This window comes from Oncorhynchus mykiss, chromosome 12 (genome assembly GCF_057628025.1).
Source record: "Oncorhynchus mykiss isolate SJ-2025 chromosome 12, ASM5762802v1, whole genome shotgun sequence".
NCBI classification, from domain to species: domain Eukaryota; kingdom Metazoa; phylum Chordata; class Actinopteri; order Salmoniformes; family Salmonidae; genus Oncorhynchus; species Oncorhynchus mykiss.
The window spans coordinates 73,982,282-74,007,450 of record NC_143033.1 but is presented as its reverse complement, the minus strand read 5'-3'; the positions used below and the strand labels follow the sequence as shown (position 1 = coordinate 74,007,450).

The 25,169-nt window shown below is 41.9% G+C and overlaps 1 protein-coding gene across 15 annotated transcripts; it reads left to right on the top strand.

The window, feature by feature from the left end:
• The first annotated feature begins 1,587 nt into the window (after nucleotides 1–1,587).
• LOC110538194 (signal transducer and activator of transcription 3) lies at nucleotides 1,588–24,316 on the top strand. Of its 15 annotated transcripts, none has more exons than XM_021624843.3 (23): nucleotides 1,588–2,012; nucleotides 11,331–11,480; nucleotides 13,958–14,294; nucleotides 14,399–14,480; nucleotides 14,708–14,808; nucleotides 15,669–15,820; nucleotides 16,065–16,223; nucleotides 16,457–16,549; nucleotides 16,680–16,739; nucleotides 16,856–16,885; nucleotides 17,007–17,100; nucleotides 17,192–17,239; nucleotides 17,392–17,475; nucleotides 18,550–18,648; nucleotides 18,830–18,965; nucleotides 19,151–19,203; nucleotides 19,306–19,400; nucleotides 19,670–19,809; nucleotides 19,977–20,195; nucleotides 20,377–20,419; nucleotides 21,300–21,362; nucleotides 22,638–22,735; nucleotides 22,867–24,316. In XM_021624843.3, exons 2-23 carry the CDS (start codon nucleotides 11,353–11,355, stop codon nucleotides 22,917–22,919), a joined length of 2,367 nt encoding a protein of 788 aa, XP_021480518.1. In that variant the 5' UTR covers nucleotides 1,588–2,012; nucleotides 11,331–11,352; the 3' UTR covers nucleotides 22,920–24,316. The 15 variants fall into 15 exon arrangements, with proteins under 15 accessions (XP_021480518.1, XP_021480517.1, XP_021480521.1 ...); XM_021624842.3 differs by having other exon boundaries at nucleotides 22,843–24,316; XM_021624841.3 differs by having other exon boundaries at nucleotides 1,738–2,012; nucleotides 14,675–14,808.
• Nucleotides 24,317–25,169: the final 853 nt, after the last annotated feature.

The window sequence follows — 25,169 nt, the reverse complement described above, 5'->3', positions numbered from 1 at the left end:
TTGTGCAGTTCATATTTTGTGTTTATCGAGATACAAGCAGTGACCGCTCATCTTTCAACTGTTTATTTATTTATTTGCCATGTAGTGTAGTCTCGCAGCATTGTCAGTCAACATGCAGTTTTTTGTAAAATAATCAGACAAACTACTGCAGGTTACCAGGGTTGGGGCCAATTCCATTTAAATTCCAGTAAATTCAGAAAGTAAACCAAATTACAATTCCAAATGTTCCTAATTGAAAAGCATTTAAGATAATTTGAATTTCAGTGTACTTCCTGAATTGTCTGGAATTGAAAGACAACTGACCTCAACCCTGCAGGATACTGTACATATCCTGATTACAAGTATAGAGAACGTAGCACTGACATTTTCAACTGAACTGAGATGATGATATCTCCCTATTGTTATGACAGATCAAAAAATGAAGCTTGCTTTTTCTGTTGAATTAAATGACTATTTTTTTGTCTAACCACTTATATATCAATAAAGATATATGATTTACACCAGACTTTACCACTGTGATGATTGAATGGGTCAAAGTTCAACCCAATGCTATGTGAAGTGCAGCCAGTACAGCTCTATTATAGACCATTACTACACTCAGATTAGTCACATGGGGTAAACAGAGGCCATTCATTTTCTTTGAATGAATTTGCATCAGAAAGAAGAAACCAACATGTTCACTTTTCCTTGAAAACCATTAAAACCGACACATTGTAAATAGTGACATTGCTCCATAGGCCGATGTTACTCCATAATAAACACGGACTAAAGATGCGAAACACCGTAAATTAAAGAGAAGAGTGCTTGAGCTATTGGTCATTAGGGATATAGATTTGAGTCATGCTGCTTCGATGTGTGAGTGAGTTTGTAATGAAAGTTAACATTGTCAACCGTGTTTCCTTGCCTCCGTAGATTACAACAAACAAGGGAAAATTTGGGAATTTCTCAGGAAACCGATCATATTAATTTGGTTTTCACAGCATGTGACCTGACCTTCTACGAGTATGATAACCTCAGTAATGTTTCTACTCTTGTTATTTCCCTGCTGAAAAGGGACACTCAAATTATGCTATTAGTCTCACAATGTACTATAATGACCTAGGCCTATAAGGTTAGCTACCTGAGAGATGACCACTCTCAAATTGATGGGCAATGCCGCACAAGAAAAATGTGAATGTTTAGGAGCATAGAACCCTGGAATTCTTAGGTTCCATGAAACCAAGTAAACATGTTGATCAAATATTTAATTATTGCTGAACTGTTTTGCTATAGCCTACATTGATGATGATGATGAAGAAGAAGACTAGACCCCATTTTTATATGCTATAGCATATAATTTATATGCTATAATTTTGTTAAAGTATAATTTGAATATGCAAATACTAGAATAAAACTGTTTTCAAAGCCTTGGTTAGAGTATTTGTCGATGGCGAATATATATTGATTTGTGTAAAACAGAAATATCAACGTTGTTCACATTTCTTCTTATTACACTTCTGATGACGTAGTGACTGCCAGTAACTCAGATGACTTCCAGTTCAGCTGTTCTGTTGGGGTTATTTCTTCTCCCGCTGCAAGGTCATGCTCGTACATGCAATTTTCCCTACAAACGGAGGGAGTGTGTTTTACACAGAACAGCCTCCGTGTCGAGCGCAATAAACACGACACACACAACCTCCATTTAGCTTTAATCCCGCCTTCTTTGCAATATCCTACACAAAGATTGGACGAAATTGTGTTCTCGTCTTCTGTTGCATCCTAGGTATGTCAATCAACGCCTTTCGATGTTTGTCTGCACTCCTGGTGGAATTGGACAACTAGCTGTCAGTGTGTATAGTATCGCGACATTGAAGTAGGCTACGTAACTGTAGTTCCGATTGTTAGAAATACAGTTTGGTTAAAAGTTCTCGATTGTCCTGTACAATAAGACATTTCGTTCTGGTGGTTTAAGGCTGGGGTCTGGCTACGATTTGACGGGATCATTTTTCTGACACTTTCCCGTGGACAGTAGGGTAAGTAGGCGTTCGCAGACGCCTTTGCTTTGTATTCTTTATACATCATATTGTGGTTGGGCCCTGAGAGTAAAGTTCTAAAAATGTGTTACACAACACATTGTAGTTGTGTGTGGTGGGCGAGCAGCATCAATGTATTATCAGATTGAGGATACACTTCCAATCGGTGAAACTCACTCGACACTAAGTAACTGGAGCTACGTCCTCCATGCTTTTATATAAGTCGCCAAAAGTTTAATCACACTGTTTCGCAAATAGATTAGGCCTACCAATCGTTGCAGCGGTTGTATGTTCTACGTTTGCTTTCAAAGGATAGCATACGCCGGCCGTTTATGCCTAATTATTGTGATGATGTGCTGGCCATTTCTTCAAAGATGATATGGCACATTTTATGAAGTTGCAAGTGCAACCATGATGGGATGCTGACTTCGGTCAAAGCCACATCCAGAGTGGTGCAGGTTTTGATTACCACTTTCATGTGGGCATGTCACGGCCATTTGATCCATCAAACGGTGCTTGGGAAAGTCATCACATCAACCATGCATGCCTCCAGGTTTGCAACAACCAGTCTACAGTTTGAGGGATTACAAACACACACAACCAGGGGCGTGTATTAATGGATGCCAAGGGAAGCCCAAAAATGAAAAATAATAAATCATTTATTTCGTCTGTTTCATAATTGTCCAACGCTCAGCCTCTTGCGAATTGAATCTAACAGGATGAAAGCATCAGAGCGATCAAAACAGTCTGGCCTCGATGGGACAAAAACAGTATAAGCAATTAGTCAATCAGCGCTGAGCTCAACTGTGAATGAGCCTGACACACCAAAAAAAGTGTAATGGGAAGCCACGTTGGATTTGGAATCACTCCTATCAAATCCCATTGAGAGGATAAGTAATTAACTGAAAAACTTGAATTGTTCCATCTCGTTGGGTTGTTGTCCTCCTGTGGTTAGCCAGCAAGCTACAATTGACCCTTGCCTAAATTAGCCATGGATGGAGATAGGGATTTGGACTTGTGGTTTTACTTCATTCTCAGTACTGGCCAATGATTATTATGCTGATTCGGATCGAACTATTAATTCATACATTGTTGTGCCCCTGGCCTTGGAGGATGGAAACTCAATATGTAGCTAAATGTAGAAGGTTAATGTTAACTAGCTAACGTTGCCCATGAATGGGAAGTTAGGCTAGGGAGCAAGCATTTTTGCCAGGTAGCCTAAAATAAAAGAGTGTTTTGTATGACAGTGATAGACTGTTTCATCAACATGAAAGAGAGGAGGATGGCATTGATGTTTCAATCTACTTGCACGAAGGTGTACACACACACACACACACACACACACAGAGAAATCAGAACCATGGACAGCCTCATCATATTTAGCTTACGTTGATTGGACTAAATTGTTTTTGGTATATTTTAGTTGAAATGGTGCTGGAATAGTGGAGGCAGCTACTGTTTTCTTTGTGACTTGCATTAACTCTGTGGTTTTAAATCAATAGTTGTTTAGTGGTCTGAAAATGTGGGAAACATTAACTTGCTTGACCATGCTATCGGTCATGTAGATGTTTGTTCCATGCAATATGCTTTGTGGACTTCACTGGACAGAGGTAGCTATCCGGTTTTGTGATGAAACAAAGGTGTGGTTGAATTTGTTCTGCCACTGTGTCTTCTATTATCTCAGCCTTTGGGCCTATAGTACCAGTCAAAAGTTTGGACACACCTCCTCATTCCAGGGTTTTTCTTTGTTATTACTATTTTCTACAATAGTAGTAAAGACCTCAAAACTATGAAATAACACACATCGAATCATGTAGTAACCAAAAAAGTGTTAAACAAATCAAACTATATTTTATATTTGAGATTCTTCAAAGTAGCCACCCTTTGCCTTGATGACAGCTTTGTGCACTCTGGCCCCTGCGGGCCCCTTTTGCTTGATGATGGGCAGCAGCACATGTCACATGTAAGATAACCCATGTGCCAAATAGCATACAATCACCTATTTGTCATCATTAGTTGTTTACATAGCATTGGCGAGTGACTATAAAGCTGCAAGGTTGTCACTGATGTTGTTCCTTACTTGACCCATGTTCTACTGACACTGCACCAGGAAACACTTACCGGAATAAAGTAATGCATTTTCCTGGAATCTCTTCCTCAAATAATCTTTCCATTGTCCAATGTTCTTGTTTCAGCTTTTGCGGTGGTTTTATGATAACTGAAAGTTGTTTTTCTCTTGGTGTTTCCTGAATATTTTATGTCTAAATATCATTGTTTAAATTGCTGTTTTTTTTAAAAAAAAATTAATTTTAATTTTTTACCTGGGCCCAGATTATCTAAACATTTAATCCAGAACAAAATGATCATGTGTTGTGTTCCCTGTTTAAAAAGACAAAGACCATAACATTTGGTTGAAATATTGTATCATATAACACGATCTGTGTTGTAGCATCTGATGTGGCTAGAGATTTGTTTCCATTTTCTCTTAAAACTACATCCAAAAATGAGGACGGACCACATCAGAAGGTGGAGCAAAACACAGGATCATTTTGATCTGGAAAAACTGCGCCCTGGTGACTTAAAATAACTGCTTACTGCATTGAGTCAGACTTTGATACTGTAGTGAGGTGTAGAAATGTGTTATACTTACTCCCTGCCTGAGTTAGAGAAATATGGGGTTTAACAGTTCACTGTGCAACAATAGTACAATGACAATGCTGGTATCAGAAAGCTACAGTAACATTATTTCGGTTACATAGAAAGTTCTAGGCCCATGCCTAGTTATGGACTGGGCAAGAGGATGTGGCTGCTTTCATGGCCCTCATGACTGACGCTTTCTAGTAAAATTATCTTTAGCTGAACAACAGACTAGATTCCTTGAAAGGCTGATCCCACCTCCCATGCTGTACAGTACACCACGCTCTTTTAGACAAGCGCTTGTCACATGTCTAAACAATGTTTTTATGGTGTAGCCTACCCATAGTGGCTGCAGAGAGATACTGGTGATTACAAATGACTGCTGCCTTCCTGCAGTGTGGAATGTTTCCTGTTCTTGAGACCTACAGTTCTCTCAACACAGGCTCAGTGAAAGTAAGTTCATGTTGACTTGCTTCTGTAGGCCAAGGCTGTAGAGATCTCCAGGCATGTCTGGTGTTGTGCCACTGTTCACACAGCTGTGTTGTTAACCCTGGTGGAGCTCTGTGTTTCTGGGGCTCTCTGTCGTCTGCCTGTGCATTCCACCCCACTCTCTAATGGGAATTATGGGACAAGTGCTGCTCTGACAAAAGCTCTGCTCTTTTCAGTTGTGTATGGAGAACTATAGCAAAGCCAGCAATCTTTATAGGCACTGGTAATGCCCATTTTGGATATGATCTGAATCGTGTGGTGTCCTTTTCATGTTCTAAGTGTGACTGAGTCAAAAAAGAGAGAGGATTTCGACACCCACCATCTCGGATCGTTCTGAAAGCATTTCTGTAGTTAGTGAAAGATACGATTTAGCATTTCTAAAAAAATATTTTGTTAAAGTATAATTTGATCTCTGAGAATTTAAGCACATTTTTCTGCACCCAAATTGGCAAAACATTTTTTTATAAGATTCAGATAATAGTCAAATATAGTACCCAACACCAAACTTCTTCCTACCAATGAGTAAGACATGAGAACCCCCCCCCCCCCAAAATTGCAAAAAGCTACTCATGGATGCAGGGTCCGGTTGAACAAAGGAAGTTTCTGCTTTTTAGTAGTTCATCTATCTTGTCATCTATATTTTATGGGTTTTGACTAAGTTGTCACCTGTTGCCAAAGAGTTGTCTGTTGAGGTACTGTAAATTACAAGCTTAGCTGTTCATTAATTAACATGGGATCCATTTAAGCCCATGCACTTTGTATGACTTGAGAAACTCCAGTAAGAGGAAGTTGAAAGAAAATAACAAGTAATTTAATTAGAAGGTGACAGTTTGAGTTTTGACACATGATGATGAGTCAGCTCAGCTGCTTTGTGTTGTGGTTTGTCTGGTTTTTGCACGTAGCACGATCTCACACTAGGGGTGCATTCTAGAGGTCAAACTATTTATTTTTCAATACCCATACCGATTATTGGAGGACCAAAAAAATGCCGATACCGATTAATCGGCTGATTTAAAAAAATATATATATATTTTTTAAATTAATTATATATATATATATATATATATATATATATATATTTGTAATAATGCCAATTCCAACAATAGTGAATGAACACTTATTTTAACTTAATATAATACATCAATAAAATCAATTTAGTCTCAAATAATGAAACATGTTCCATTTGGTTTAAATAATGCAAAAACAAAGTGTTGGAGAAGAAAGTAAAAGTGCAATATGTGCCATGTAAAAAAGCTACCGTTTAAGTTCCTTGCTCAGAACATGAGAACATATGAAAGCTGGTGGTTCATTTTAACATGAGTCTTCAATATCCCCAGGTAAGAAGGTTGTAGTTATTATAGGAATTATAGGACTATTTCTCTCTATACCATTTGTATTTCATATACCTTTGACTATTGGATGTTGTTATAAGCACTATAGTATTGCCAGCCTAATCTCAGGAGTTGATAGGCTTGAAGTCATAAACAGCGCAATGCTTGAAGCAAAGCGAAGAGCTGCTGGCAAATGCAGGAAAGTGCTGTTTGAACGAATTCTTACGAGCCTGCTGCTGCCTACCATCGCTCAGTCAGACTGCTCTATCAAATCATAGACTTAATTATAATATAATAACACACAGAAATACGAGCCGTAGGTTAATATGGTCAAATCCGCAAACTATCATTTCGAAAACAAAACGTTTATTCTTTCAGTGAATTGCGGAACCGTTCCGTATTTTATCTAACGGGTGGCATCCCCAAGTCTAAATATTGCTGTTGCATTGCACAACCTTCAATGTAATGTCATAATTATGTACAATTCTGGAAAATTAATTGCAGTCTTTGTTTGGAAGAAATGGTCATCACACAGTTCACAACGAGCCAGGCGGCCCAAACTGCTGCATATACCCTGACTCTGCTTGCACAGAACGCAGTGACACAATTTCCCTAGTTAAAAGAAATGAATGTTGCAGGCAATATTAACTAAATATGCAGGTTTAAAAATATATACTTGTGTATTGATTTTAAGAAAGGCATTGGTGTTTATGGTTAGGTACACTGGTGCAACGACGGTGCAACGACGGTGCAACGACAGTGCTTTTTTTCCGCGAATGCGCTTGTTAAATCATCACCCATTTGGTGAAGTAGGCTGTGATTCGATAAATTAACAGGCACCGCATCGATTATATGCAGGACAAGCTAGATACACTAGTAATGTCATCAACCATGTGTAGTTAACTAGTGATTATTTTAAGATTGATTGTTTTTTATAAGATAAGTTTAATGCTAGCTAGCAATTTACCTTGGCTCCTTGCTGCACTCGCGTAACAGGTAGTCAGCCTGCCACGCAGTTTCCTCGTGGATTGCAATGTAATCGGCCATAATCGGTGTCCAAAAAATGCAGATTACCGATTGTTATGAACTTGAAATCGGCCCCAATTAATCGGTCGACCTCTAGTGTATTCATTATGCCTTGCAATGGAAGCCATTTACTGTTTAAGAACCAAACAGAAGCAAACCAAACAAAACGTTTTTGCAACAGAATTAGCGTAATGAATACACCCCAGGCAGGGTGATGCACTTGTTTCCATCAGTGTAGTGAATGAGGAAAGGAAAGGTGACATGTCTAACATGTGAAATGAGTAGGGGTGCCCTCTAACTTTCCTATCTTTCCTTTTCTCAAATAACCTTGTAATGTAGTGGACCCTCACAGCAGAGTTTAGTAGAGCCCTGGGACAACATGTCACTCTAGCCTAAGCTCTCTCGAAATGAGCAAGCCTTTGAGCAGGTATTCAGCCAATATGAATATGTCACTCTATAGTCAATACATCTCAATCATTTAAACATCAATGGCCAATACATAATATATTTGAACATATCAGGACACACATAGTAAAACGCCCCTCAACATAGAACATAGAACTACGTATCTGGTTTGAGAAGTTAGCGAGAACTTTAGCGAGAACTTTGGTCAACTAAGTTCACCTTGGGATAACCAGTACCACGAAAGTGGCTCACCTTTTAATCAGGCGCAGGGCTGTGAAAAAGTATTTGTCCCCTTTCTAATTCTCTACTTTAGCATATTTTTGATACTGTATGTTATCAGATCTTCAACCAAAACCTAATATTAGATAAAGGGAACCTGAGTGAACAAATAACAACAATTACATATTTAATTTATTTCATAAACAAAGTTGTGCAACACCCAATGCTTCTGTGTGAAAATGTAATTGCCCCCTTACACTCAATAACTGGTTGTGCCACCTTTTAACTGCAATGACTCCAACCAAGCACTTCCACTTGTTGATCAGTCTCTCACGTTGCTGTAGAGGAACTTTGTCCCACTTCTCCATGCAGAACTGCTGTAACTCAGCGACATTTGTGGGTTTTCAAGCATGAACTGCTCATTTCAAGTCCTGCCACAACATCTCAATTGGGATTAGGTCTGGACTTTGACTAGGCCAATTCAAAACTTAAAATTTGTTTCTTTTTAGCCATCTTCACGTAGACTTCATTGTGTGTTTTGGATCATTGTCTTGCTGCATGACCCAGCTGCGCTTCAGCTCCAGCTCACAGACGGTTATACTTTCACTCATCTGTCCATAGAACATTCTTCCAAGAGTTTTGATGATCAACCAGATGCCTTTTGGAAAACTTGAGTCAACTTTCTGGATGAGTCCTATTATGTCTGGCGAAAACCAAACGCTGCCTTCCACAGTAAGAACCTCAACCTCATGTTGAGGGGGTGCTTTGCTACCTCAGCACTTGGACGACTTGCCTTAATAGAAGGAACCATGAATTCTGCTCTGTATCAGAGAATTCTACAGGAGAATGTCCATCCGTCTGTGAGCTGAAGTGCAGCTGGGTCATGCAGCAAGACAATGATCCAAACACACACAATCAAGTCTACATGAAAAGGGTTAAAAAGTTTTGTAATGGCCTAGTCAAAGTCCAGACCTAATCCCAATTGAGATGTTGTGGCAGGGCTTAAACTCAAATGTCGCTGAGTTAAAGCAGTTCTGTGTAAAAAACAAATAATAAAAAAAAATAGTAATGTTAAAATGTCTTATCACATGACACATTTAGTAATGACAGAATGCATTTAAAACTTCACGCTCAGTAATACTTTTGAATGACTTCAAGGGATACTTTGTCATTGTATCTACTTCAGATAAACTCGTGGATACCATTATTATGTCTCTGCGTGCAGTTTGAAGGAAGTTGCTAACTAGCTGTAGCGCAATTGATAACTAGCGTTAGCGCAAGGACTGGAACTCTGTGGATATCTGCTAGCAAGTATTAGCTGCAGGCTGACTTCGGTTGTCAGTTGGACGGTGTTTCCTCCGACACATTGGTGCAGCGGGCGGGTGTTAAGAAGCGCGGTTTGGCGGGTCATGTTTTCGGCGGACGCATGACTCGACTTCCGCCTCTCCCGAACCCGTTCTGGAGTTGCAATGATGAGACAAGATCACATTTGAGGTGAAAAGGGGGGTAAAATACAACGACGACAAAAAGCTTTAGCAAAAGGAATATGCTTGTTCACGCTAGCAACATAACAAACAGTGGCAAACATTTAGCAATTTGTCACCGGTGTTTTCCAGTGCACATCATCACAAGCTTTTTTTGTGTGATCTTGTGGCTCATAACCTCTGCTTGCATTAGATAAATGATTTCCCTGACTTTTCATCATATTTGTGGAATCGACTGGAATGATCAAATTGTTATTTATTGCCCTTATTCCAGTCTGACAGGAAGTGGACATGGTAAGAAAAGTTCAGGGGAAGTAAACCAGGATTGCAATCTAATCTACCAATTTCAACGCCAATACGAGCAATAAAGCTAACAGGCAATTTAAACTCATTGTTTCACCTGTGTAGGACAAGAGGAAGTGACATTTTATAAATGAGGATTCATCCCAAATGGTAACCTATTCTCTATAGTGTACTACTTTTGACCAAGGCACAAGAAAATCTTCCCATTTGAGACGCAACCCTAGGTTTCTCTTCAAAGCAAAATGTGGTTGGAGCATGTTTGTTCACCTGTTATCCAATCACAAAGACCCAATTCCTTGGATAAGTTCTGTTATCTGAATCTGTCAATGGAGCATATTAGATATGATGACGCAAAGAATGGAAGAAATCTCAAATCCCGTGATTTTAAAATGTTACCCTGACTATACAGTTTGCACCTGTTTCTCTCTTCTGGATGTCCTGACATCTAGCCTACAGTACAACATGGTCTTGCTATTGTATAGGGACTTGTTATCAGGGCAGTTGTAGCCTCACCACCACCTTGCAAGTTATTGTGCATTTGAGCTACTAGGAGAACATTGTGTTCCTCCCTGTGTCCAGTAAAATGAGAAGGGTGGCAGATGTTTGCTGATGACTGTATGATCTCTCAGGGCTGGGGGGGATGCTCTGTTGTTCTCTACCTTTCACTGGTGGTAATTAGGATTTTGTCAAGGCTTTTAGCAAGTACACTGTAATGTAGGAAGAATACCAGGCCTGGGTTAGCATGGCTGCTCAAATAACTCACTGAAATCATGACCGCTGTTAGTGGAAAATCACTCACTTTGAAAATATAATTGCACTGTTATGAAGGAATGAGGAGCAGCAACATTTTGGTGCCAACTTGCAGACTGTGTCGTCTGTATTACATGGCCTACATAATTCAATGGTTTGTTGACGATGACAACAGTGACATTATATTCTGCTGGTGATGAATATCAATGATGTGGTTGCTGTTTACTTTGAAGTCTGAATAGTTTTCTTGTAATGAGGGAGACCACGGGGTTTCTGTCTGGCCAAAGGCCAGGGTTTATTTTGGTCTGTGTTTCTCGGTGAAGGCTGTGTGTTGAGCTGAACAGGATGTCTCTGTGTGTTTATAGGAAGCTGGCTGAGGTACCATCAGATACTTTGTCTTCGGTTTCTGAGGTCTTCCTGTCAGGTCGAATATGACGTGTCTATACATGCTCTCATCAGATTCAAGACAATCGGAGTTAGAACAAATCAATTGACCAAGGTATTGGAAATGTTTCAAAGTAGAGGCGTACTGTACGGTGGCCTCAAGGTTTCGTCCTGCATTGGCGTTGTATCAAGAGACCACAGCTGTTCCCCTCATTAGTATCTCGCTTCCTTGTGTCTTCCCTGCCTTCCCTTTCTCCCTCAAACTGTTTCCTCATGTGTGTCCTGTACAGGGTTGTGGAGGCAGCCGGCAGCATGGCCCAGTGGAACCAGTTGCAGCAGCTGGAGACCAGGTACCTGGAGCAGCTGTACCACCTATACAGCGACAGCTTCCCCATGGAGCTCCGGCAGTTCCTCGCCCCCTGGATCGAAAGCCAGGACTGGTGGGTACTTTCCTAGTTCCTGTGGTTCACAACACCACTACAGAATAGGTACCTAGTACCCACAGTTCACTAACACCACTGCTGCTGGCAACACTGTGCAGGATGACATGGCTCATTTTTGTGCTTGCTCATTCTGTTTGTTAGTAGTGGGGAAGGAAATATGTCATCAGGCTCATTGTTTTCAAAAATGTTGACTTTAGTCGTCAGTGTGGCATTGATTTTCCTCTACAATTGTTTTGATTTATTTTGAAGTAGCAACAACAACATTACAGCTAGACTGTTAGCAGGGAGCACGTCAGGGAACAACACACAGGAAATGATTGTCCTAATTGGCATCTCATGATTTCAAGTTGTCAGTTCTGCCAGGAAAAAGGGTAAATCCATTTGAGTTCAATCACTTTTTGACAGCACCCATTTTGATTTGAACTAAACCTTCCATACACATTTGCCCGTTGCTCAGAAAGGGACTTTTTGGACCTGGATACCAAAACCTTCAAGAGATAAAGGTGCTCAAAGTTGACCTATTTTTGCATACCCCACCATACCATGACACATGTCTTCATCACTGGAAAAGATAACCGGTTGAGATTAATTTAATTTAGAAGCTTACAAACAGGGTTGTCAAACTATTTTATAATTTCATTTAACCTTTTAATGTCAATTATCAAAAAAATGCGTAAACTCCAGTGTTTTTTTCATATTCGCATATGTTGCTGCTAAGAACCTATTTTTACATCATCTAAGGTTTTTGTGTTGTGCCCGCCATCGGTTGAGACAACATGCTCTTGAATACAGGTGGGTGTCATGTTTTGGCTGATAAATGTGCTCAAATGAGAAACTTTCAAACATGGTTGTCGGTCCACACATCAGAGAATCTTGACTTAATGGAGATATGTTTTAAATTCTACTGCCAGTCATCCATAGGAAACCTATTGAAATATACATCATAGAATAGACATTACCATTTTTAAGTCGACATTCGTTGGTGGGTGGACCGGCAGTCATCTTTGTGGTAGTAATTACACCGAACAAAAATATAAACGCAACATGCAACAATTTCAAAGATTTTACTGAGTTACAGTTCATATAAGGAAATCAAGTCAATTGAAATAAATTCATTTGTCCCTAGTCTATTGATTTCACATGACTGGGAATACTGATATGCATCTGTTGGTCATAGACACCTTTTTAAAAAAAAGTTAGGGGCGTGGATCAGAAAACCAGTCAGTATTTGAAGTGACCAGCATTTACCTCATGCAGCGCGGCACATCTCCTTCGCATAGAGTTGATCAGGCCATTCTATTAAATCTATTTCTATGATTGAAATGACACCCACCCTGTACTCAACAGCATGTTGTGTCTCAACTGAAGGCGGCACAACACAAACACCTCAGAGGATCTGAAGTAGGGTCTAAGCTACAACGTATGAACAAATTCAGAGTTTACACGTAATTGAGGTTAAAGATTATTATTTTTTTTTTAATGTTTATATTAAGAAAACAAATAAAATAATAAACAATCGTTTGACAACACTTTTAAATGATATCAAACTCAACCGTTGATATTTTCCATTGGTGAAGATATGGATGCCTCATGGTGTGTTGGGGAAAGCCAAATGGTTCAACTTTGAGCATGTTTTGGCATTCGGGTCCAAACAGTCACTTTCTGACGGCTTCTTCCATTGGCAGACATGTATGGACAGTTTTGTTTAAAGCAAAAGTCATGCTGTCAAAAAAGGGACTTCAAATGGATTTACCCAAAGCTATTTCATTTCCCAAACTTCCTTGTTACCGTAAAAGTCAGTGCTCCTAATGCAAATATCTTTCAATCTTTCCTGCCAAATGGTTCTTAGTTTCATACCAAAGCAAGTTAGATTCAGTGGGTCATATTTCCATATGACATGGATACCAGTGCTTTCGGGAAAGTAGTCCGGCCCCTTTCCCTTTTTCCACATTTTGTTACGTTACAGCCTTATTCTAAAATGGACTCAATTAAAACATGTCCTCATCAATCTACATGCACCCCATTCAACCTGACAGAGCTTGAGAAGATCTGCAGATAAGAATGTGAGAAACTTCCCAAATACAGGTGTGCCAAAGCTTGTAGCTTCATACCCAAGAAGACTCAAGGCTGTAATCACAGCCAAAGGTGCTTAAACAAAGTACTGAGTAAAGGGTCTGAATACTAATGCAAATGTGATATTTCAGTTTTTTTTAAATATACTTTTGCAAACCTTTCCAAAACCTGTTTTTGCTTTGTCATTATGGGCTATTGTGTGTAGATTGAGGGGGAGAAAAAACAATTGAATCCATTTTTAGAATAAAGCTGTAACGTAACGTGGTCTGAATACATTGCATTCGGAAAGTATATCATGTCTTATCTGTAGATTTAGTTTTTACAATTTGTTTGACTTATAACTAGAGATTTGAACATTATTAGAGGCTAGGTTGTTACTATAGGTTATATGCTCTATGCAGGGCGTACGCAGCGAACAAGGAGTCCCACGCCACGCTGGTGTTCCACAACCTGCTGGGGGAGATTGACCAGCAGTACAGCCGCTTCCTGCAGGAGAACAACGTGCTCTACCAGCACAACCTGCGGCGCATTAAGCAGCACCTGCAGTCCAAGTACCTGGAGAAACCCATGGAGATCGCCCGCATTGTAGCCCGCTGCCTCTGGGAAGAGCAGAGGCTGCTACAGACCGCCACCACCGCCGCACAGGACGGAACGGCGTCTCACCCGTCTGGCACTGTGGTGACGGAGAAACAACAGATCCTGGAGCACAACCTGCAGGACATCAGGAAGAGGGTGCAGGTGAGACTGCATGTTTAGTCCGAAGAATGTGGTTTTACACAGGAGTGTTTTTTTTATTTTTTATACCTCATTTGATTGACATGCTTTGCGTTGCTTTGCTATAGGATATGGAACAAAAGATGAAGATGCTTGAGAATCTCCAGGATGATTTTGACTTCAACTACAAGACCCTTAAAAGTCAGGGTGGTAAGTTTCACTTTTAATATTACAATTCTACATTTCTTTTTCTAGAATCTTATCGGAATTTATGGATAGGACATGAATCTGTTAGAGGCTCTAATTTTATACTCTACTACTACTATTGATTTTGCTTGTTCTTGTTTTGAAACTCTGGCCCGCCATCAAATACTACCAAATATCATTGACTCTTAAATCTACAGATAACCCACCCAACTCCTCTCCTATTTGCTCAGAGTTGTCCCAGGACATGAATGGGAACAGCCAGGCGGCAGCCACCCGGCAGAAGATGTCTCAGCTGGAACAGATGCTGAGTGCTCTGGACCAGCTCAGGAGGGTAGGGCCCTTGTACACCCCTCCTTAGTGTCCATCTGACCCTACATCGTACACCCCTTCTTGGAGGGTCTGAATACCCTGAATCAGGATAGTCAGAATTTCTGCGATAAGTCGGCTAGGCTAGTTGACATTCTGCTTGAACTGCATACGTGTGTGCAGTAAATGACATAAACCTGCATATTTACATGTTTGTTAAATAGTATAGATTTGGGTTAGTCATTCTCTAATTCTCCGCCCCAAGCTGCTTCCCTATCTGTTGCATCCCCGACATAAACATTTGCAGCAGTACCTTTCACTACACATGCAGAGATCTGTGATATGTGTGTTGATATTAATGTGTGCTCGTTCATTCATTTTCAATTGAGTTAAACTAATATTCATGCTGCTGTCAGGCACTCAATATTTATGAGCAAGATGAGGAGGGCGATAATCGCTGTCTAATATTGGAGAATGTGGGGCTGGAGACTATTTAGTTTTAATTTCCCCCGAGGCCAAAATTGTAAAACAAATTCACTAATCACGTTGTCTAACATGATAATCATCCTAAGAATCGTGTGCAAGATATAATCATAGCCTCGACGTTCGAGAACCGGGCCAGCAACCGGAGGGTTGTCGGTTCGAATCCTAGTGCTGGCAGGGAGTGAGCTGGCAACCGGAGGGTTGCTGGCATCAATATCTCAGGTGCAAGGAACTTCACCCCCTAAACTGCTCATTGGGCGCTGCACTGCGGCTGATGTCCATCTCGTGTGGATTAATAAAATGTATCTCATCTTAAAAGTAATTCCAGAGCCCCCTGAATGTCACTTTAACACTGGTTACATCAGTGTCTGAAGGATGTGTTGTTGTCCCTCTCTGTTGTAGCAAATCGTGACTGAGATGGCAGGGCTGCTGTCAGCCATGGACTTTGTCCAGAAGAACCTGACAGATGACGAGCTGGCTGACTGGAAGAGGAGGCAGCAGATTGCCTGCATCGGAGGACCACCCAACATTTGCCTGGACCGCTTGGAGACATGGTCAGTTACCATTAGTAGCCTTTACTTTCCACGTTAAAATCATTTTATGTGCCCTCCCCATGACCGTACACTATCTCCCCCAACACTCATGTAGAGTAAACGTCAGAATGGCGAAGAAGGAGAAGTTGCTGTTATTGGTAGTCGATACAAGACACCATAAGATTCAATTGTAGTTTCAAAATTGTTTAAAGAACAAAGTAGCACTGCCATAATGACTGACCTAGATTAACCTTTGACCTCCTAGGATTACTTCCCTGGCTGAGTCTCAGCTGCAGATCCGCCAGCAGATCAAGAAGCTGGAGGAGCTCCAGCAGAAGGTGTCCTATAAGGGAGACCCCATCATCCAGCATCGGCCCGCTCTGGAGGAGAAGATAGTGGACTTGTTCAGGAACCTCATGAAGAGGTGGGGAGCTTCTCTTTTAGCTTCAATATCTATCACATGTCCAGATGGTTTGGATATTTATTATAGGATCGAATTTGCATAATATTCAGATGTTTCGGATACATGGCATAGCCTTTGGTCAATATGGAGATATTTTGACATTTTATTATGATGAGGCTTCAGAGTTTTGTCGATCACAGACTTCCACTGTTGTGCTCTAATGCACCACCTCTTATCTGGTCACTGTGTTGCAGTGCGTTCGTGGTGGAAAGGCAGCCTTGTATGCCCATGCATCCAGACAGACCACTGGTCATCAAGACAGGTGTGCAGTTCACCAACAAAGTCAGGTAAGAGGAGCTGCGGGACAACTCAATGCCACCAGTTGATGACTATGTTGAATACCAAACTGCCTTATTTGATGTCTTTGACGTTTGCTTTATGTGCTCTCACCAAACGTTATTTTATAAATCTTTTCAGATTACTGGTGAAGTTTCCAGAATTGAATTACCAGCTGAAGATCAAAGTTATTATTGATAAGTGAGTTTTGCATGCCTTGCGTTCATCACTCCCACGATCATGTCTGATTTGTGTAGAACACAACGATCGACTCAGTCCCAGGGAAGTTGTGAATTGACCTATTGTTTGTTTCTCAGGGAATCTGGGGACGTGGCTGCCATTCGAGGGTAAGATACTTTTCTGTTACGTTGAAACCCTTTGTCTCCTAAGCTATCAATATTAGAAGGTCCCCTTTGCCATGGAGCCTGTGAATAACCGACCCTACCTGCTGTACCCTGCTTCTCCCAGGTCCCGAAAGTTCAACATCCTAGGTACCAACACCAAGGTGATGAACATGGAGGAGTCCAACAACGGCAGTCTGTCGGCAGAGTTCAAACACCTGGTGAGTGACTGTCTGTTAGTCAGTACAGTGGGGAGTCTAGTGTGATACTGTACAGTATGTTGCTTGACTGATAACTGCCCTTTTCTTTCAGACCCTGAGGGAACAGAGGTGTGGCAATGGTGGCAGGACCAACAGTGATGTGAGTCCCACACTCAATCTTGAATGCTCCCTTTCTTATGGTGTCTGATCTAGCGATACTGTTAACTGAAACTTGTAATTTGGGGAATTGTCATCCGTATTGATAGTAGCATCAAATCGACCTATAACCCTGACTGTCCTGTTCCTCCCCAGGCCTCCCTGATTGTTACAGAGGAGCTCCACCTCATCACCTTTGAGACAGAGGTCTACCACCAGGGCTTGAAGATCGACCTGGAGGTGAGACATAACTCCGCTCTCTACCTGTGTGCACACAGGCTGCGTGGGGAGTTGCTGTTGTGCTTCCTAACTCCCAGGTGGTCTCTGTCAAGTCTCATTATGGCCACACCAAACGCTCAGCATGTAGTCCCCTAACTCCACCTTAATCCTACGTCAGCAGCAATTACACGGAGATTAGATATTTAAGGCCACGAGTTGGCTCTGCCACACACGCGAGCCAATAGACAAAATAGTCATTATCATTAGCTTGATGGTGCCCTAGGCTTCCAGGGGCCTGGCTCTGCTCTCCCCATGCAGAGAATACTAATGAGCTGATTTAGTAATCACACTTGTTCTCCGTGCTTCCCTACTGTTGCTGCTCCTCGCCCCATCATCCGTCCCATCCACCCCCGGGCCGGTGGAGCGAGTCCAGGGGTAATCCGTCTCTGACCCGCTCAACACCTCCCTTAGCACCACCATGGTTCCTCCCTCTGATTTCACCGTAGCTAGCCCAAGCCCCCTGCTGGGACACAGGAATCATTCATCTAATGGTTATGTCCTGCAGGGCTTAGTGCTTTGTGTTGAGCTCAACACTGCGGCAATACCCCACCCTGAACACAGCAGTGTGAAAATGCATTAGCCAGGATAATTAACACATTAGCATTGAGAAATGGAGGGAAATTAGGGTGCGGGCATTTGAGAGAGAGGGTTTGGCACTCCCACGTTGTGAAATAATTTACCACAACACTCCGTCTTCTATAAACGACACCATTTAGCGAGGCGAGGGGTGCTGCTGTGTGATTTAAGACTTAATTCTCAGTGAGGGACTAAGCACTCCATGTCTCTGCCATCTCACTCAGAACATGGACAGCTTTTCCTCCCGCACGGCCGACTACTTTGTCACAGCAATCCAAAAAATAATACAATTAAATTAATGTGTTAAATGGCATTTCATGTCAGACTTGAATAGAATGACCGAACAGCCTAGGTTAGTGTCGAAAGCCTGGCAAAAGGTGCTTTTGCTCCATACGTATATGCTAATAGAGCCTACGTCCAGGTTAACATTCCTCATGCGTTTTCTCTATGGTCCATTAGACCCATTCTCTACCAGTGGTGGTCATCTCCAACATCTGCCAGATGCCCAACGCCTGGGCCTCCATCCTGTGGTACAACATGCTGACCAACCACCCCAAGGTAAGACGGCTGGCGCCACCTCACGTTAGACCGCTGTCCTGCAACTTCTGTCCCCCAAATAGTCTCATTGATATCATCTTTCCTGTGTCATACCTTCTTTGCGTTGGCATCTGTCTTGGAGAGGGTTAAAATGTGTCCGAAATCCACCTTGACCTCCTCTTCCTGTTGTCGTGTCCTATAGAATGTGAACTTCTTCACCAAGCCTCCGGTGGGGACGTGGGATCAGGTAGCGGAGGTGCTGAGCTGGCAGTTCTCCTCCACCACTAAGAGAGGCCTGACCATCGAGCAGCTCACCACCCTGGCTGAGAAACTACTAGGCGAGGAACCTTTCTGTCTGCAACTCTACCTTCATCTGGATTGCATGGCTCCAAAGCAATAGAATGATGTTTATCACAGAACATTGAATGAGAGTCGGAATGAGTGTCCACTCCAGTAATTATATTTCTATGGATGGTCTGTATGGCGTCAATGCCTACTAAATGTGTTTGTGTTGTTTGTCTAGGGCCGTGTGTGAACTACTCTGGATGCCAGATCACCTGGGCCAAGTTCTGCAAAGTATGTCCTTGCCCAATCAGTCTCTATTGATATGTTGTTATAGCTATCTATCTGTCGTAAACGGCTTCAGTTTGAATTGATTAGATCCTCCTTTGTCCTCAGGAGAACATGGCGGGTAAAGGCTTCTCTTTCTGGGTATGGCTGGACAACATCATTGACCTGGTCAAGAAGTACATCCTGGCTTTGTGGAATGAAGGGTGAGAGGTCGCTTCTGTTTGTTTACCGACTTGTTACTGGAACAGCTGGGCAAAATCCAAGTTGGAGGGAGTTGAGTTCATGACATTGAGTTCATATGAGCACTGCTGAGAACTGTAATACTGAGCCGTTGAACCCTAGATAGCAGGACACTGGATTGAGGAGGAGTACAGGTTTTAGGGTTAATGCACAAGTGTAATGCAGTTAAATTGTCTTTCTCTGTCTTATCCGGTGTAAGTGACAATAAAAAATGTCATTTCTCTCTGTGCAGGTATATTCTGGGTTTCATCAGTAAGGAAAGGGAGAGGGCCATCCTGAGCCCTAAGCCTCCTGGTACCTTCCTGCTGCGCTTCAGTGAGAGCAGTAAGGAGGGAGGCATCACCTTCACCTGGGTGGAGAAGGACATCAGTGGTAAGAGGACAGCGTGTTGGGCTGGCTGACGCTCTGTCTGTCTTTCTCGCTTTCCTATTGTGCGTGTCATTTGGTCTTTGTCTGAACTAAATAATGTGCAACATAATCTCATTATTGCTCTTGTGACATGGTTTCGTATCCCTCTCATTCTCTCTGTGTGTCTTTAGGGAAGACTCAGATCCAGTCGGTGGAGCCTTACACCAAGCAGCAGCTCAACAGCATGTCCTTTGCGGAGATCATTATGGGATACAAGATCATGGACGCCACCAACATCCTGGTGTCTCCGCTGGTCTACCTCTTCCCAGAGATCCCCAAGGAGGACGCCTTCGGGAAGTACTGCCGACCGGAAGCTGCTCCAGAGGCGGAGCTCGGAGACCCGTGTAGTAGTAAGTCAATCAGGAAGTTTAACATATTGTCATGGAAACTGTGGGATGAGTTAACGGTAGAAGATCTGGAAGTACCTCCACAATGAATACTTCTTTACCGTTTTAGAGGTTGATGCTTTGTGAGATGGGGAATATTTTGATCTGTGTGTACGTTAAAACGTGTTCTGGTTTTCTCCCGCAGCCATTCAACCCTATTTAAAGACAAAGTTCATCTGTGTAACCCCGTAAGTATCCACTTTCCTTGAGAGCTGTTAGTGCTCACTTCCCTCCAAGGAGTTAATGTTCCTAAGTGACTTCACACTAGGTTGTGTAATGGGAACTGGGACAGTCAAGTTGCAAACTGTAAAACTTGTATCTTCTACAACATCCCCTTGTTGGCTTCTTGTAAGGGTGGGGAGGGTGGGAGTTTTACCCTGGAAGAGTGGTTCCCAGATCGTCATCACCAACAAACTGACAGACGGATTCACTATTAGTCAGTGTCTTTCCCTTATTTATACAGGCATTGGTCTGGCCTGGGGACAATGGAACAGGAAGCACAGGACTGTAGGCAGGCAAGAGCAAAGTGTACACATCTCTCTAGAAAAAGCAGAGTGGAGGAAGCAAGTAACGATCCCCAGACAAGCATACAGATCACTTTAATACGAATCGCTCAACACAATAACACCACTAGTAGAACCAAAGAGAAAGTTTTCCTTGCACTTCTAGGGGAACAGACAGTGTGTGTGTGAGGTGTTCTGAAGTCCATTCAGTGCTCTCTATTCCGGGACGGAGAGGGCGTGTATGAGTTTAGTAGAGGGATCAAAAGGGTGTGTATACTGGCTAACCCAGGGTTGAAGGTACTGTTTACGGGGGGGTGTAGCAGCGTTGGAGAGGTTTGCTCAGTGAGAACCTGACCTGTCTCTGTAGGATTAGATGAGTATGTGTATTACATAGGTAGAGGTGTCTGTTTGGTGGAGGGGGGTGTTGGAGAGGTTTGCTCAGTGAGAACCTGACCTGTCTCTGTAGGATTAGATGAGTATGTGTATTACATAGGTAGAGGTGTCTGTTTGGTGGAGGGGGGTGTTGGAGAGGATTGCTCAGTGAGATCCTGACCTGTCTCCGTAGGTGCCCTTCCGTGTTCATGGACTTTCCGGACAGTGAGCTGCTTGGGAACGGGATATTCCCTGGGTAGGCAGTGGGGGGGCATGTAGGGCTGTGTGTGTGTGTGTGTTTCTCTACGTATGTGTGTGAGAGGGTGGGTAAGACTCAGATAAGGAATGGTGTATAAGTCTCTCGGCCTCCTCACCCCCCCCCCCACCGTTTTGTTTCCAACTCACTGTCACTCTCCTTGGGTCTAACACCACAGAATCTTCCAGTCATATTGTATACAGCCATTTTGAGTTGGGTTCATTCTACTCAAAGATGGCTTCCCTTTCCCAGTCACATCCTCAGTAGATCATTCACCTTTCAAACTCCCTGTAAGTCTATGTACTGGTGTCATGACCACTCCATTAAAATCAGTACAGACTAGCCATGTTTAGTTTACAGCTTGATAATGGAATCAAAATGGTCTACATTTCAATGTCATTATGAACGGACTAGAACAGCAGGAGGGGAGAAGAGGCTGTGGATTGAAAGGCTGTAGACTGAAGTTCTCATTAGAAGTGCCTTCAGTGGAGAATAACGCCTAAAGCCCTAACGTTGGTCCTTCCTTTAGTTCTCCACCGCGGGAAGTTGAGGACGGGCTCGTGGTAATGGCTGGAGCGGAATCTGTGGAATGGTATTAAATACATCAAAACACATGGTTTGATGCCATTCCATTCGCTCTGTTCCAGTCATTATTATGAGCCGTCCTCCCCTCAGCAGCCTCCACTGTTCTCCACTAATGACTTTATAGTAGTAGGTTGTTGTGAGACGTCATTGCACTTTTAGAATGGAATGTCTGTCGGGTGTAGGGGGTTTTGGTGTGTTTCTGCCCACTGGCCTGCTCTAACAAACTAGATTGTCTAGAATATTTGTAATTAACATTCCCACTAACTATCCCAGCATCCTTATGTGACAATGTGCTCAGTGCTGCACCCAAGAGGACAAGTCATTTCTCTCTCATTCACACATCTACTGCTCTCCTTTCTTTCTGCTACTGTCGTCTAACTTCAGTCATTCGTTTGCCACTGGGAAGCACATTGACACATAGGGGCTGAACTGTCCTAACCGGTTACTAATCCGACCCAGTCAACACTGAACTACTTGATTCATGTATTTCAACCTGTAATAATGTGGAGTATTGTCCTTTTCTGTGGTGACATAACAGCAGTGATGATGAAAATGACTTGCGCACTGGAAGTAGACTGACAGTTAGCTTATTGCTTGTGGTAAAAAGGACAGAGGTCTAATCACTATGACGTTTGTGTGTTAACATGTCGTCTTGGTGTCTCTCTCTTCTCCTGTATGGTCTTGTTGCAGCACTAACTCTGGTAACACCAGTGACCTGTTTCCCATGTCCCCTCGCACCCTGGACTCGCTGATGCACAATGAGGCTGAGGCCAACCCTGGCCCGCTGGGTAAGTCCTGACAGACACTAATACACACATGCGCGCACACACACACACATGCACATACTCGTACTGTGCTTAAATGTGAGGCAAGGTTTAACTTGTTTTAATGGCAGCCCTCTTGCTTTCTGTCTTCCCAGACTCCCTCACTCTGGACATGGAGTTGAGCTCTGACGTGGCGTCACCCATGTGAAGAGACGAACGAGCCAGACTCATTTTAAATCTTTTAACTCTCCGTTTTCTTCAAAAATCTATAATCCACAGGTACCTCTGTCCCATATTGTGAAAGGGAACGAGATGCATTACATTTAGCCACTTGTTTTGTTCTTTACCTTTCACCTTAACGCCTAAAAACACACCTACAGTGTCATTGCGCAAAATGGTACGCAGAATCATCTGGATATGTCTGCAACAAAAGTTCAACATTCACCTTCTGCTACCAAACACATACAGTTTGATGCCTACTTTAGATGAAGGCAAATGCAGCGTTCCATTGGAAAGGAATGTACTTTAGGTGTACCAAAATGCAATGACGCTATCGGTGTGATCGAGGCGTTGGTTTCAATGTTTCGAAAAGCCATGTCTCACTTCCTGTGGGTGTTTCACAAAGTACTTTATTTAAATGGTAGATTTTTTAATACAAAGGTATATTTTTGTTTCCTTGACTTTCTTTTTAAGATGGTTTTGATCTCCAACCTTCATTTATGAACCAGCGCTTGTTTTTATAAGAATCTCTAAAGAGGAAGATGGCTGTCTAGCTTTTCAAAGAGAAGTTATTTGTTAGCTTCATAGTTCTCAATGACCTATTAACGTGATGACCTTTTTGTTAGTCCGTCTGTCTGTGTCCCATGTCATTCTCTATTGAAGGGGACACCTGTATCTGATTGAGAAATATCCTGGTCCATTCTTTCCGGTTGTATCTTATTCCTTATTACATAAAAACTGTATCTAGAATCTCACTAACGCGAGTCAGTAATATGTGTTTGTAAAAACCAAGGAGATGAGAACCAAGATGACTAGTGAATTTGTTAATTGAACATTCATTCATATAGGTAATTTATGTGAGTGGTTTTTGTTTTAGGTGTCTGAAATGGCATTGATAATGGCAGGATATTTCTCTGACCTTCTCCCCTGGGCTCAGCCCTGCTCTCAGCCGACAGGCAGCGTGTCTCAGTTGAAGGGAAGATACTGATTTCTTCCCTGGATTGTAGAGTACGTTGATGTTTGTCATGAATCTTGCCCTGAGCAATTTCCACTAGCTGGACCAGCTGCAAATTCATAATTGGTGATGTAAAAATGTATGAAAAGAAAAAGTAACTTTTTTCCCCTTAATTTAAGGTTGGGGTTATCAGTGTGGGTTAGGGTTGGGTTTAAAATCTGATTTTATGACTGGCTGTGCCAGCTAGTGACCACTGCAGAGCTCCCTCCAGGACAAGATTGATGACAATGAATGCCAATCTGTTATTGTAGATAGAAATGTACATTATTCTTTGGTGTTTTGAATTCATACCATACCCCTTTATCCTTCATAGTTTGTCATAATGAGAATACCATTTGTTGTTTTCATTAAACCATAACAATAGAGATGATCATTGCCGCAGTACTGCACTAGTCTTTGCCTAAATGGTTTATGTAGTGCCTTTCTCATACTGTATGAATGATTTATTTTAAGCTAATACTTCTTGAATGTGTTGACCTTGTTTTTTTTGTAATTTGCATAATGTTAGTATCAGTTTCAAGTGATATTTCACTTCTGTTTGACTGTATATGTGCATGATGTGATGCCACATCACACAACCCCACACTTGTCCATCACTTCCTGACTTAAGTGCTCAGTTGAATCGGTAATTGAGTTCACTCTGTAGATGTTATTTGAAAAAACATATCTGTAAATTATGCTGTAATTAATCTTATATTTGTTTAAAAATCATAAAACCAAAAAATATATACATGGACTCATGTTTGTCTATCTTGTTGTTTGATTGAGGTCTTATGATTTTTTTTTTAAACCTGTAAGCCAGTTGCATATTTTAATGTATCTTTACACATGTGTTTGCAAACAAGCTCGCATACGTTGCAGCTCTGTCACTCGGTCGAATATGGTAGTGACGAGATGGATTTTGGCCGACATTCTGCAAATTTTCTCATCACTTAAACATTTGATGTTCCCAAAACTAGAATCTGTTTTGAACAAAGGTTAGACTAATTATTTTGAGTGCAAAGGTGAATTGCACACAAGCACTTCACAAAATAGGTGTTCCCTAAAGGAAATATGCAGATGACGGTAGAACGCGCCAATAGGATCTCGCTAGCTCGTCCTTAGCTCTGCCCAACTAGCTTGTTTTGCCCACTGGCTCATTTGTTCCTGTTAGAAACGACAGGCTGTGGTCTATCTTGGTTTAGCTATAAAAATCTTTGGTGGTGCCCCAAAGTGGTGATAAGC

What these genes read in the sequence shown, in the direction of transcription:
- LOC110538194 (XM_021624839.3), top strand. Translation starts at nt 11,353, where the DNA reads ATGGCCCAGTGGAACCAGTTGCAGCAGCTGGAGACCAGGTACCTGGAG. An exon ending in CTCTGGACCAGCTCAGGAGG is followed by an intron (nt 14,809 to 15,668) that starts GTAGGGCCCTTG and finishes TCTCTGTTGTAG; the next exon opens with CAAATCGTGACTGAGATGGC. An exon ending in CGGCAGAGTTCAAACACCTG is followed by an intron (nt 17,101 to 17,191) that starts GTGAGTGACTGT and finishes CTTTTCTTTCAG; the next exon opens with ACCCTGAGGGAACAGAGGTG.